Genomic DNA, 14,515 nt, shown 5'->3' with positions numbered 1-14,515 from the left:
ACATGTGGACATTGTTTGTACAAGTATATTATTATTATTATTATTGCTATTACTATTTTCTAGGATATCTTCCACCACAGCTGCACAACGGAAAATGATTGTATCTTACTCGATAACAGGAACACAGTTTTCAAACTAGAGAAAAAGTGCTACGACTGTAACAAACCGGAAAACCAGGTTATGCTGAAACATAATGCCTCCAAATTCTTTACTCTGTTCTCAATATTGTTTAAGGTATTGCACGTCACACATATTACTTTTTCAACTTTCCCCCTTCTCTGACCCGAGTTGCAAAGTAGATGACTCCAAATTAGGCCCATTCGTGACACGAAATGGAGGAGACTCGGCTCTGTCGACAGTCCGTTTCGTGTTACGAGTGACAGGCTGACAGTTTCCTCGGCAATACTGTGACAGGTGGTGAAAGCCGGGTTCACCGTTTCGTTGCGAAATGCTTCCAAAACTCTAAGAACACCTTCACGAACTTCACTTCGGTAGTGAGAGAGTGGTGCCGGCAGAGGTGAGGTCCTGAGACGGTACCGACGAACCGGTCTCTCGGTGCGAGAAATGTCCTCGTCACTGGGGCGACTCGTTAAAGAACGAATATGCGGACTGAGGTTTCGGCCACAGTACGTCTGCACGCCAATCGAATAGTGACTGACATTCCCGTTTGCTGGCTCACGATATATCTGTTTGATCAAATCTAGAATACTGCTCGACAGCCCGGCACACTTACGGCGTCGGTTCGAATATATTATATATAATAGAGGGAAACATTCCACGTGGGAAAAATATATCTAAAAACAAAGATGCTGTACCTTACCAAACGAAAGCGTTGGTATGTCAATAGAGACGATAACAAACACAAACACACACACATATTTCAAGCTTTTGCAACCCACGGTAGCTTCATCAGGAAAGAGGGAAGCAGAGGGAAAGACGAAAGGTTGCGGGTCGCGGATGGATATATCTGTGTGTGTGTGTGTGTGTGTGTGTGTGTGTGTGTGTGTGTGTGTGGGCGCGCGCGCGCGCGCGAGTGTATACCTACCTGTCCTTTTTTCGCCCTAAGGTAAGTCTTTCCGCTCCTGGGATTGGAATGACTCCTTACCCCCTCCCTTAAAACCCACATCCTTTCATCTTTCCCTTTCCTTCCCTCTTTCCTGACGAAGCAACTGTGGGTTGCAAAAGCTTGAATTTTGTGTGTGTGTGTGTGTATCAACATACCGACGCTTTCGTTTGGTAAGGGCACACACCGTATACGCACGAACGTGCCGAGTTCATAACACGCCCCGCGACACTTCTCACGGCCAGTTCTGGACTACCGACGTTCAGAACGTATCGGCAACACGAAACCAGTGTCCCGTATCGTCTTTCTGTGCATCCTTTTACAAAATGGAGGGCACGAGAAATGAGATTTACGAACTGGTCACACTCTGGGAGGCAGAGTAGTGCCCTGGAATGTTCGAAGTCAAAGAATAGTAAACATAAGCACAACTCCCTACAAAGAACTGCTGCACTGCTCAGCCCCAAAGTAGTGATACAGATAGGGAAATTAACTTTCTCATTTCTCAATGCTTCAGCAATGACGGGATTCGTTATAAGAGTTTGGAAAAAAATCTGCCACCGGTAAGTTATGTGGGCTGCCGCCACAGGAAATGGCAGTGACGAATAAAGTGTGCAACGCTTTCTCGGAGGCACGGACGGATGCACCCAGAAGACAGCTGTTCGCAGTAAATGTGGGAGTGGCAGGAGAACCGTCGACAGCAGATCCACTGCCACGTTCACTGCAAGTGTGAGTGCAACTGAAGCCGAAAATGACAATTTGGGTTAATTTTAATATGAAAATTAAAAAAATATATATAGTCAATTAAGTAATTGTTTCAGTGATTAACATGATTGGATTATAGCTTACATAACCCTTCAATCCTTCAAAGAAAGTTTCAGAAACTGTAGGAAATATTTGAGATAAGGTCAGCTTTGAAATACGGAATAAATACGCGAGGCTTTGATGGGGATCTCCGGTTGTCAAAAGAAAAGTAATAATAATAATTTAGAGAAACAGCAAGTCTTTGCTTTACAGAATTGATTTACTGAAATTTGTGTCTTTCTTTGAAACAACTGGCCCTGTAATATCCATTAGAATTTCAAAATCTGACGGCGACATCCTCGTGAAGTTACGAAAAACGTAACTGTCTCTCAAACTCTGCTCTAACGTCACGTCATTCGCACCGCATCTCCTACAGCAAGTTTTTGTCCACTGCACTATTTTCTTCATCTGTTCATTTCATCGAGTATCATTAATTCTTCACCGTCACTTTTCATAGCGTACGTCTCAATGCGAAAACAAAACGGTAAACGATTTCGACACAAATGTTCACATTCCTACAGACGTAGTAAACACAGGTATCGTTATACTCGGACTGCAGCCACAGTGGCACCGACAACAGGTCTCCAGACGTTCGCCCCGTGATGTCGGCCGACAGTTCGTTCGCAGTGTCCGACCTCCTCTGTCAGTCTGTGGTGAGAAGCTCTTCTGTTCCTATTCCAACCGATATCTGGTTCCGACAGAATGTGACTTGTACTGTACATACTTTACTCAGTTACAGGAATAACCACACAAGTAATACGAGTGTACGAGAAAGAGGGAGAAATATTCTGCTGCACACTCGAGACGAACAGGAGCCACACAGACTGACATTACGAACTTTCCGTCCAGTTTTACACAAATTCAACAAAAAGCACGCATCTCAATGAACCTTCAATGACTGTCATTCAGCTTATGTGCTAAAGACGAATATAAATTTTAGAGTACGATAATCCAAACACCTAAAGCACTGAACACGTACGCCACATTTGAAAACACAGAATCACCATGGTACTGGCTCGAGAGCACCAGTAAGCACTAATAATAATTTGTAGACAGCTAATGTCTGCCTACCGTCACCCAAAAAAGATCCACAACAGTAACATTAAGCATCAAAATAGACATATGCCACCCTTCTCGCTTGAACACACAATTTTTTGAGCTTATACACTAGGCCTAAAAGTCTGGATACAAATTTTGCCAAATTGCAGATGACGTGCTGCTTCAAGTACAGATATGAGGCTGGAATAGCTTCACAGCCACAGAACGTGCTTACATCTCCCAACAGAGCAGTGACTTCAGACGTCAGACTGGGAGACGCGTCCGTGTCACTACGTTCCTCATCGTCGGGATGCCGTAAACTTTTCCTCTCCTCTACTGAGCTTTAAAATTTCTCAAGATCCACATTTCACATGTGGAAATCTCTAGCATTTCATTTGGGGCGGGGGGAGGTGGGGGAGGGGGGGGGGGGGGGAGGGGGGGGGGGAAAAAAAGAAAGTAAGACGAAGGCGACGAAGAAGAAAAAAAAGGAATGACCACTGTCCGAAGTCTGTACTTTTGAACACGGAGACTGGTCGCACCGAGACTCCGCACGTACCGATGTACCGATTTGAAAACACCGGATGTCTTCAGCCAATGTCGGTTGTCGGAGGAGTCCACCATTGACGGTGCCAAAGTGCAGCATTATCTCCATTTTGTACGGTAAGGTTGACAGACAATACATAATAGTGCAAATAAGCACTGTTAATTAATACATTTGATTCTTCTGTGATTGCAGTTCGATATTTTTTAACTTTTGTTTTTTGCGAGTGAGCACCGAAGCCGGCTCAGGTTGTCTGCTGTGTCCAGCACCGGCTACCGTATACAACAGACTGAGACGTAAGGCAACAGCCTCAGGTAGGGGTAACTCGGGACACCACTTTATTTTCAGCAATGGTCTAACAATTTTCAGATATGAAATATGTCATTCATATTTTTCTATAGTTACACAATGCATTAGGACTCTGCCGAAGTTATGTATTGTTGAAAGTTGATCCGCCACATAATGACAATTTTACACGCTTCCGGATTATGCTACAAAAATTAGTCTTCCTACAAGTGTCACGACAAAGTTCAAAATATGACCTCTGTTTTTATTTCTGCTTCATTAAATCAATATAATACAGTTTCTAACAGATGCCTTATACATTAAATTAATTTACAAACTTGTATTAAGTGATGCTTACGATTTGGCATATTTCAGAAAAATAGTACTTTATTTTCATAATCACATAAACATCTTTTATTTCTATTACTTTTCTAGAAGTTTTTAGTTCACAAAAAGTATAAATTCATACAAATCTGTCTTTATTCTGAAACGCAGGAATGATCTCGTAATTAATTTTACTTGCAAAATGTTCTAAGGGGGACACTATACATTGCACTCGCCACATGGGCCACCGAAGTTTAGAGGACGAGCCCCAGGACACCGCACTGACACCGTTCTTCATTTTAACGATAATTATTGCGAATTTTTTTCTCGCTCCAGTGCGAGACCTCTGAACGAAAGGAATAGAGCCCCATTAATTAGCTCTGTTCCGCAGCATATAACACAGACGAAAACAATATTAGTCCGAAGAAGTACAAGTCAAAAAGGCAGCAACACCCTCAGTACGGTGCCGTCACACATTTACTCACCGGGGCCCCCCGCCGTGGCGATGACGTTGGGAGACCGCACCACGACGGACGGAGGCTGCGCCCCCGGCGGGACCGCGCCCCCGCCCCCGCCGCCCACCGTCACGTTGGCGCCCACCTCCAGCTTCACCTTCCGGCCGCCGACCACCTCCGGCACCACCTCCCCGGGAAGGACCGGCCCCACCCCAACGTCCGGGGGCGGAGTCGGCGTCGACGCGGCGGGGCTCTCCGAGGCGGCAGTCGGCGTCCGCCGGCCACCCGTCTTCCTCTTCTTCCCCGTGGGGCCGTCCGTCTCGTACCTGCGACAGAGACGTAACAGTTCGGAGGCGTGCCGTGGCGTGTTTACTGCCAGCAAAGAGGTAAAGAGACGTACGGTACGGTGCCGGGACGGGAGGTGACGGCACCCGACCCCTAGAGAGACAGACGCCCGAGTGACACACCGCGGCTTCGGGTCGCTGCAGAGTCACGCGCGGAAGACTTTGTAACGTGCAGCAGGAAGTGCTGTAACGGTGCTTTTATTATAAGTGAAAAGTAAGAGGCACTATAACTGCGGACCACACAGTAAAGGTTTATTACAATTAAACTTCCGATACTCGAGCCAGAGCAGACAAAAAACTATTTACGGTACGGGTACCCAACTTTATAGGAATGACGTTCAGACGTGTGCCGCAGGATGTGTCGTCGGAGTGTCAGTGCGACGACTCACCCTCGGGCACTGCAACTGCTACGGCAACGTAGGGTCGAAGCGGGAACGTCAGTGTGCATTACAGCCGCAGACAGTCGATGTGGGCCCGGACGGGGTGAGCAGGGCTTCACTCGAACATTTATTTTACCTTCGGAAGTTAGAATTAACTGGTGATTTGGGAATTGCTCCTGGGAGAGACAGACTTCCAACGGAGCCACAAATCATTTGAGATGTTACTGTAGCCAGGGCCGAGAATGACGGACATACCGTGTGACCTAAAGAGCTCGTCACAACAGCTGAACATTCTGCGGTCCACCGTTCGAAAAACGCTGTGAACAATCGTGAAACGACACCTGTGCAAACGATACAGAGGTGGTCGTCACACTCGAGTGACATTTGTAACCGGAAGGTAAACACGGTACGCAATTTACAAATGTTACCTTCCTGTGTTGAAGTAAAAATATGTTTCTTTCAACGGTTTATTCATTATTACTCTTACAAAAGTTTTCACCAAGTTTCAACAGCCTACGATCACCTGACGAGTAGTGAAAATTTAATCCTAACCACCCTGTATTTGGAGCATAGTATACTGTAGTCTGTCCTCAGAGTCCAAACTCGGAAGACGGAAACGACAATCTACTGGCTTATTATTTCCTACGACCAGAGATGTTAATTCTTACGACTGTAACACGGTGTATTGAGAATGATAAAAGAAATTATGTTAGTGCGCAGCTAGCTCAAATATCGGGCACAGGCTCCGGAAGAGCATAACAGAATGGTCAAAATCCAGCTAAATTGAAGCCGGTGCTCAAAGCTAATAATACCCGAGAGCTGAGAGCAGAACGGCCACTCACAGTACTCGCAGTGAGGGACCGACGCCACCACAAGTGTGGGAGACACCTGCCGACGGCCCTCAGGGACTGAGAGGCCGACACATGACACTGTGTCTAAAAGTAAAGTCACTGAATACCGTTAACTTATTTTGGTATTTGGACATATTCACCATACAGCTACCTACATATTCTGAGATTTCGTAACCCAAATGTATTACAACATTCCTTTTTCTTTTGAATAAATATATTACATTCACACAAAAATTTATCAAAGACATCATATTCTGTCATATTTTTTGTTTACAGCAAATAGTTGACACCAGTTCCTAGTTTCTGGGCAGATTTTACTAATAGGGTCAGTAAATCTTTTTGGTGACTGTCACAAAACATGTGGACGGGGAGGGAGGGGGGGGGGGAGGGGGGGGGGGGGGGGCAGCGCACCACGAAGGAATTGCCCAAATGGGATGGAAATCAGCAGATGTGAATACACGTACAGACAGACGATTGCACTCTTCAGAAAAATTGGACAATTTATTCATGAGAAAGAGTTTCACAAACTGAGCAAGTCAATAACACATCGGACCGCCTCTCGTTCTTATGCAAGGAGTTATTCGGAACACAGAGACGAGCAGCAGAAACTCTCGCCGCACGCAGGTGGGCACTGTCTCGCCGAAACGATCACCAGGGATTGCTCGCCACGAAGGAGGTCAAAACAAGGTGTAGTATATCATTAATGTGCGGCTGTGCTGAAAGGGAGCAGCAGATGACAACAAAAAGGGTCCTGCTACGTAGAGAAATGGCGTCCCAGACCGTCACTCCCAGATGTCGGGCCGTACGGCGGGTGACGGTCACATTAGTATCCCGCCGCTGTCCGAGGAATCTCGGGGTACGTCTTTGGCCCGAAAACTTACTGACTGGAAGAGAACAGTCTCCAGTGACGAGTCGAGCTTCAAAGTGAACACGACGACTAACAGAGAAACGTCTGGAGGTGCCCGAGACGGCAGTGCGATACCGCTACGACTGTCGCCCGTCGTACCGCCCGACAGCCGGGAGTGGTATTTCTTTACGTGGCGGGACACCGTCGGTTGTCGTCTGTGGCACTCTTTCGGCACAGTAGTATGTCGATCATATTCTACACCACGTTTTGCTCCACTTCACGGCACGCAATCCCGAGCTCTCATTTCGGCAACATAATGCCTGTCCGCACACGACGACTTTCTACTGCTCTTTTCATTCGAAGGTTTGTTATTAATTTAAATATAAAGGTTTTAGTCATACAGACAGCTGCATCTCACTGCAGATACAATAACTCTGTATCATTGATTCCTCGGTATTCATGTTAATGCCAATCATGATTTCTTTTATTTTTTAAAGAAGGCTATAAACTGCCAGTAATATACGTAATATACAAATAGAAATCACATATCAGATCAGATGAAGTTTGTTCTTGTAGTAATTTATTTATTTATTTATTTTATTTTGAGCTCTCATGTTATCACCAGTATGATTAAAATATTTGCCCTTATATCGACTTTAATACCAAAAGACCAAATTACATCTCTGTGCAAACTAGGCCTATCTTCCTGTCAAGATCTTTATTACAAGCAACAGTGGCAAAGCGCACGCCGGAAAAGTCTCGCCATCAAAGTGTAAATTAATATAATTTGTGTGTAAATGTGTGTAGTGATATAACAACTGGAGTTCAAAATGGAGGCAGACAGATGGACACTAACCAAAAGAAGCTGCCTATACTGACGCAGTAAGTAAAGAAAGAAATTTAGACCTGTATCGAGAGATTACGGCGATGCATTAAAGTGTGTTCCATCGTTTTGTCAGAGCCAGCACCCAGCATTTTGCTAGCAGTAATGATGTAACTTACTGAAACTGTCTGAAGATGAACCTGAAAAGCTTTGAAAACCGGTTCACGGAATGAAACGTAATTACTCAAAAAAGTGATTTGTTGCAGTTTTGTATAACGTATTTACATTCAACATACAGTCCCAGTTCTAAACTAACCGCAACGGGTAAGCATAATTTTCTACTGATCATCTCTGTGCTCGGCAAACCCTACCTCGGCCGGCAAGGTCCCCAGTTCCCTCCCCAATAGAGAGAGTACATTCGGAGCATTACGGGCACGATACTCCTCCGTCAGCTCAGATTTTAACGATCTAGTATACAGACTGAACGGAATTTGGCACAATATCCCTCAGGAGGACACCCGACGACTGCAACAGCCAATGCCGAGCCGAGTAACTGCTCGCGTAAGGACCAGAGCTGGACCGGTGTATTATTCACATGCACAATTTGTGAAAGCCTCTCTCTCGAGTAACTCATTCAACTTTTCTGAAATTTAATTATTCATCTGTCTGTGCACGTACATTACATCTACTGACTCCATCCTATGCCGATGATTTCTTCGAGGTACATATTTTTTCTTTCTTGGAAGGTATTTAACGAAGTTTTGCACAATTTAAGAAGTACCATATTTACTCGAATCTAAGCCGCACTTTTTTCCGGTTTTTGTAAACCAACAAACCGCCTGCGGCTTAGAATCGAGTGCAAAGCAAGCGGAAGTTCTGAAAAATGTTGGTGGGTGCCGCCACAACTAACTCCTGCCGTCGAATATATGTAGCGCTACACAGGCATGCTTTGTAGGCACAGAGATAAATACTGGCGCCAAAACCTTTGCGTCAGTTAATAAATTAAAAAAAAAAAAAAAAAGTGGAAGACGAGCTTTTTTTCCTCCGCCCCGAGTTTTGACCACTGCATTTTCATACATTATCCAACAAAGTAAATACAAATTCCGTATTGTTCATCTTCGAAAGTAGCAGAATTTCAATGTACTACGAAAATCCGACTGGCAAGACTGTTGCTAATAGGAACCTGATGAAATGTGAATCACGTGCAGTTTTCTCTTCACCATAAGAATAATACGAATATAAACATTTTGCCATGTATTCTTTCCTGTTTGCTGCTATCTCATTTAAATCCTGTCTGCCTAATAAACTACGAAACTAGAGTGAGACAACAGCAAACGCGGAAGAATATACGTATCGTGTCATGTTTATATTCGTATTATGCTTATGCCTAATAGTGATACAGTCAGAAATGAAACACGGCAACTGACTAGATTTTTAAATCTAAAATGACTAATTTCTGTGCAGAACTTGATGTACTAATGAAGCGGCCGCAAAGATTTTCAAACGGAGAAAAATTTTCGCGTAACTCTCGTTCAGAACATGTTCTATCATACGCAGTCTATTATTTGGTTCTTGTTGATCATTATCAAAGAAAGCAGCAGCAGCAGCAGTGTAAGTAACAACAAGTAGCAGTCACTTGCCATTGTTTCGCTAATGAGACAATTCCTCTCTTTTTTTAATTGTAAGCGGCGGTAGCGCGCACAAAAGCAAGTCATGCCGCGGGCGGCGACAGGCCGTAAACAGGCACTATCAGAATGGGACAAACAATGCATGACGCAGTACAGTAATGCATTTTCAGCTTAGAGTGACGTAAACGCCTATAACAAAGAAAACGGCACTTATCAGATCAAAGCAAAATAAGCAATCGATTCAAACCAGACGAAGCACGTGAAAAAGGAAGGGTACCCGTATAAATACGGACGGAGCACCTGACGCATAGCAATGGCTACCTGGTAAAGCTTAACTGCTAAGCTTACGAATCGAACCAAACTACTGTAGCTGTATCGTCTTTCATTCGACCTAAATTGTGTCTCATATTACAATGGACCAACTCTGTTTCGATTTGAAGGTGCGGCCTAAAACTTTTCTCTCCCCTTGAATTTCAAGTTTCAAATTTCAGGTACGGCTTAGATTCGGGAATTTTTTTTCCCTTGATTTCGAGTCTCTTTTTTCAGGTGCGGCTTAGATTCGAGTAAATACGGTAATCACAAAATGTTTATTTTTTTATGACCAAGCAATGAAAACTCAATGAAGGAATAACAACAATGTTGGAGCAGACAGTCTGCAGCTTACTGTAAAGAAGATACATTAAGTTGTAGTTGGGCACAATTAAAAGACACTTACTCTTTTATGTTACAAGTCAGAAACAAGTGGAGGTCAGAGTGACACAGTTTCAAATGCCAGGGCGGGAGCAGTCACCGAGTTAGTCAGAGGGCGTATTCGGCCGACTGCCGGTGACTGCAAAAAGTTACGACCCGAACTCCGCCGCAGAATTTTTTTTTAAACATACGACAAAGCACGCCCGGCATACGCACCCGCTGGCGACGAGCCCCGGCGCGTACTTCAGCCCGTCCTTCGAGTCCCCTCCCACGACGAGCAGCTCCGCCGCGGGTCCCGCCACCGCCAGGGGACTCGAGCCATCGGCTGCGCGCCCGCTGCCGGCCTTGGACACGCTGCCCGGCACGGTGGGGGATGCCGCGGGCTTCACTCCGCCTGCTGCCGCTGCGCCTACCGCACCGCCCGAGGACGGGCCGCCGGAAGTGATGCCGGACGCCGTCTTCCGCTTCGTCCCAGTCGCTGTGGAGAAGGAGCACTAGGGTTTAAAAATTTAAAAATTGCCTTGGGGAATATTGTCTACAAATTCTCCTTCACAGTAAATGAGACTGACTAAATGTAAAAAACATGCACTCTCTCACCCCCTACCCCTCTCTCTTATATACATATAAATAAAAAACCAAGACGCAGTAACTTACCAAACAAGAAAGCGCTGGTATGTTGATAGACACAATAAAAAACACACAAACACACACACACAAATTCCAAGCTTTCACAACCAAAAGTTGCTTTATCAGGAAAGAGTGAAGGAGAGGGAAAGACAAAAGGATGGGGGTTTTAAGGGAGAGGGTAAGGAGTCATTCCAATCCCGGGAGTGGAAACCGCCATCCACCTAACCTTCGTAACCTCTTGGTTCATCCCAATGAAATCCCCAAACCACCTTCCCTACCCTCTGGCTCCTACCCTTGTAACCGCCCCCGATGTAAAACCTGTCCCGTGCACCCTCCCACCACCACCTACTCCAGTCCTGTAACCCGGAAGGTGTACACGATCAAAGGCAGAGCCACATGTGAAAGCACCCACGTGATTTACCAACTGACCTGCCTACACTGTGAAGCTTTCTATGTGGGAATGACCAGCAACAAACTGTCCATTCGCACGAACGGACACAGGCAGACAGTGTTTGTCGGTAATGAGGATCATCCTGTGGCTGAACGTGCCTCGGTGCACGACCAGCACATCTCGGCACAGTGTTACACCGTCCGGGTCATCTGGATACTTCCCACTGACACCGACCTATCAGAACTCCGGAGATGGGAACTTGCCCTTCAATATATCCTCTCTTTCCGTTACCCACCAGGCCTCCATCTCCGCTAATTTCAAGTTGCCACCGCTCGTACCTCACCTGTCATTCGACAACATCTTTGCCTCTGTACTTCCGCCTCGACTGACATCTCTGCCCAAACTCTTTGCCTTTACAAATGTCTGCCTGTGTCTGTGTATGTGCAGATCGATATGTTCATCTTTCCTGATGAAGCAACCGTGGGTAGCGAAAGCTTGAAATTTGTGTGTGTGTGTATGTGTTTGGTAGTGTCTCTATCAACATACCAACACTTGTTTGGTAAGTGTGTGTGTGTGTATAAAAAAATTAAAAGCTTCACAGGTCACATGGAGTTTGTGAGGCCACCTCCTTTCCAGTAATTTTTATTCTGATTTTCATTTATTCCGATTTTTGTCAATGAAGTCAGAGATTAATGTTTGTCACATAATTACATGATACACGGTGCATTTACGAAATTTTATACTGTTCTAAATTTGTCCGTAACATAGTAACAGTACCGTAAGTTTCTGTGTGATAATGCTGTGCTACGAAAATTAACTGTCCTTGGGATTGTGCTCTGCAGTAACCGAAATGAAAAACATAATCTGGTTTTTATTTGTTCTTTCATATCATTTGTAACTAATACCATGGTGACACCATTACTTTCCATACTTAATTTACTTAATGTTAAAGAAAGCTTTGTTGCTCATTGTATTATTTATACTCCAAAGTCACAGAAATAACTTATGTTGTTGTAAAAGTTAAATACAAACAAACCTTGTAATGTAGCATACTTTGGAAATAACTGAATATTTTTCATAATTTTAGAATATCTTTGCTTCTATCATATATCAGGGAATTTTGCAGTCATAAAAAATGTAATTTAACTTACATTTGTCAGAATTTCATAAATAAAAATTTGTGCAACCTACTAATTTGATGCACTGAAATTTCTAGAACATTCTGGAAGCAATACTGCTTTATACAGGATGATCCAAAAGTCAGTAAACATTTGAATATGCACTAATTCACGGAATAACACATGCCTGAAATGACACAATATTTTACCCAAAAAAAAAAAAAAAAGAGAGAGAGAGAGAGAGAGAGAGAGAGAGAGAGAGAGAGAGAGAGTGCAAAGCTGAGCCACATATCACTGGACAACAACACGTTAGTGATGCCACACGAGAATCACGTGTAAAATGAGCTGTTGCGAGAGAGGGAGTCAGACACGTCAGCAATCACAGCGTGACAAGAAAGCCGGTGCGGTGTGATTTTACCACAGCCACCGTGATCGGACCCTTCCTGTTTGAGGAAATGCAGAGTGCCGCTTTTTGAACTGTCAGTGGGACGGGTACACGGTATGTCAGTAAGTTAGACAATTGCACCATCCCCAGTCTGGCCGATAAACACCTGCCAGAAGATATGACTTAAGTGGGATGGCGCTCTTCCCAATATTGTTGCGCACACAGAACGTCTCTCGCGCACATCGTTCGGTGAGAACCGTTTGCCGAACTGTCACTTTTGTCACGCTCGGCCTCCCGGATCACAATCTGAGTGATTACCGGTTGCGGGGTTACACGTAGCCCTAAGGCTACCGCAATCGTCCGACCTCATTAGGGACGCTAAGAGGTAAAGTCCGACAGCCACACCTACTGATATGCTGTGCACTGCTGTTCACAACGATGTCCCTTGACTACAGGAACAGTTGACGAATGACGGCTCATGTCTTGAGCATTCCTTATAAAGAACATAATCTTTGATAAAGATCAATTGTTATGCCAATTCCCCCCCCCCCCCCCCCTGCATACAGACTACTGCCACTTCTCATTCTTCTTCGCTCTTAGTGAGAGTCAATCAGCTGTGGTACGTAAGAACTTGTACTACACATACAGAATGTCTTTTTTCCCCCTCCCCCCCAAAACGTGATACACAAATGGCTCTCTGTTGTGTAAAAGCGGTATGTTGTGATTCTGTAATCAAATCTTCAGGTAATCGAAAGGGTGATAGAAATCATTGGCATAAAAATGTCAAAGTAAAATCTCAATTAAGTGATTCAGTATTTTTAACAAAAAAGCCCGGATGAACCCTAAGACGATGAAGATTACTATCTAACAATGGAAAACCCAGGATGGAACAACAACAATGTTCTGAAAAGGACAGATTGCTACTCACCGTATACAGGATACGTTCAGTCGCTGACAGTCACGACAAAAAGACTGCTAAACAAATAAGCCTTCAGCCGAGAGGCCTCCTTCTGTAACAGATACTCACTGGAAGTGCACAGGTGAAGTTTTAGCAGCCTAGCCACAAAGGGGTCCTTATATCTCCCTGTCTGCTGCAAATGAGGTACCCACTAAAATTGTCGCTAACTGTATACAAAAAGGACTGGGTTCTAATTGTGCAGAGGAACCGTTTGGCTTTGCAAATGGACACACTCCAATACGGTACAGCACAATGTAGCGTGCTCTAAATTAGACAGGGTCAACTCGAACTCTATGGACAAAATTCTTAAGATTGTTCAGGAATATTTCCCGAGTGGTTTGGCAAAACGAAAATGTAGTGTGCATCACATTTACCTTTCTATCTGTGTCACACTGCACAACAGCGGAAATGTCATTTCTGTGTGTGTGTGTGTTTCTTTTTTGCGTGTATGTATGGATACAGACTTGCCTGGCTCACACGGTCTTCAGCCTGAAGTCTGACCTCGCTGCTGCTCATTTCAGTCAGCTGTACAATACTGGGCAGCAGGCACACGCCTGCCAGTTACAACTAATCTGTGCACAGGGGCGTCTGTTTTGTAGCAGACTGCGACATATATTTCGATTAAGAAAATCTGCGATTCCGTCCATTTTTCCAAAAACGGCAAATCTGACATTCAAAAAGAGAGCCTACAGGACTGATACGTTGTTCGGAAAACCTAGTCAAAATTTCTTTCTTTCTCACATTTTCTGTAATATTCTGGAAATCCATTTTTAATAAATTAATTATAGTATAAAATTCCAATCAATTCTTTCATCAGTAATTGACAGAAACTTCAGCATTTTGCATTGTTTTATTGTGAAAACAATTTCAAAATTATCTTCAACAACACGTCATTTTATTTCAATAAATTGAGTTCGCGTCTCTAACGTCGTTTTCTCGGTAGAATGTTAACTGGGGCTCACTGCG

General features: G+C 44.3%; 1 protein-coding gene across 1 annotated transcript in view; it reads right to left on the bottom strand.

Annotated features, from left to right (window-relative positions):
• LOC126443036 (protein AF-17-like) overlaps positions 1-14,515 on the bottom strand; it is a 113,994-nt gene that overhangs the window by 55,248 nt on the left and 44,231 nt on the right. The window contains exons 6-7 of the mRNA XM_050090882.1: positions 10,287-10,548; positions 4,538-4,833 (exon numbers count right to left, since the gene is read on the bottom strand). Coding sequence (XP_049946839.1) covers positions 4,538-4,833; positions 10,287-10,548 — 558 coding nt within the window. The remainder of the gene's footprint in view (positions 1-4,537; positions 4,834-10,286; positions 10,549-14,515) is intronic.

This window comes from Schistocerca serialis, unplaced genomic scaffold (genome assembly GCF_023864345.2).
Source record: "Schistocerca serialis cubense isolate TAMUIC-IGC-003099 unplaced genomic scaffold, iqSchSeri2.2 HiC_scaffold_1420, whole genome shotgun sequence".
NCBI classification, from domain to species: Eukaryota; Metazoa; Arthropoda; class Insecta; order Orthoptera; family Acrididae; genus Schistocerca; species Schistocerca serialis.
The sequence above is the reverse complement of the archived record's forward strand: the minus strand, read 5'-3'. Positions and strand labels throughout refer to the sequence as shown.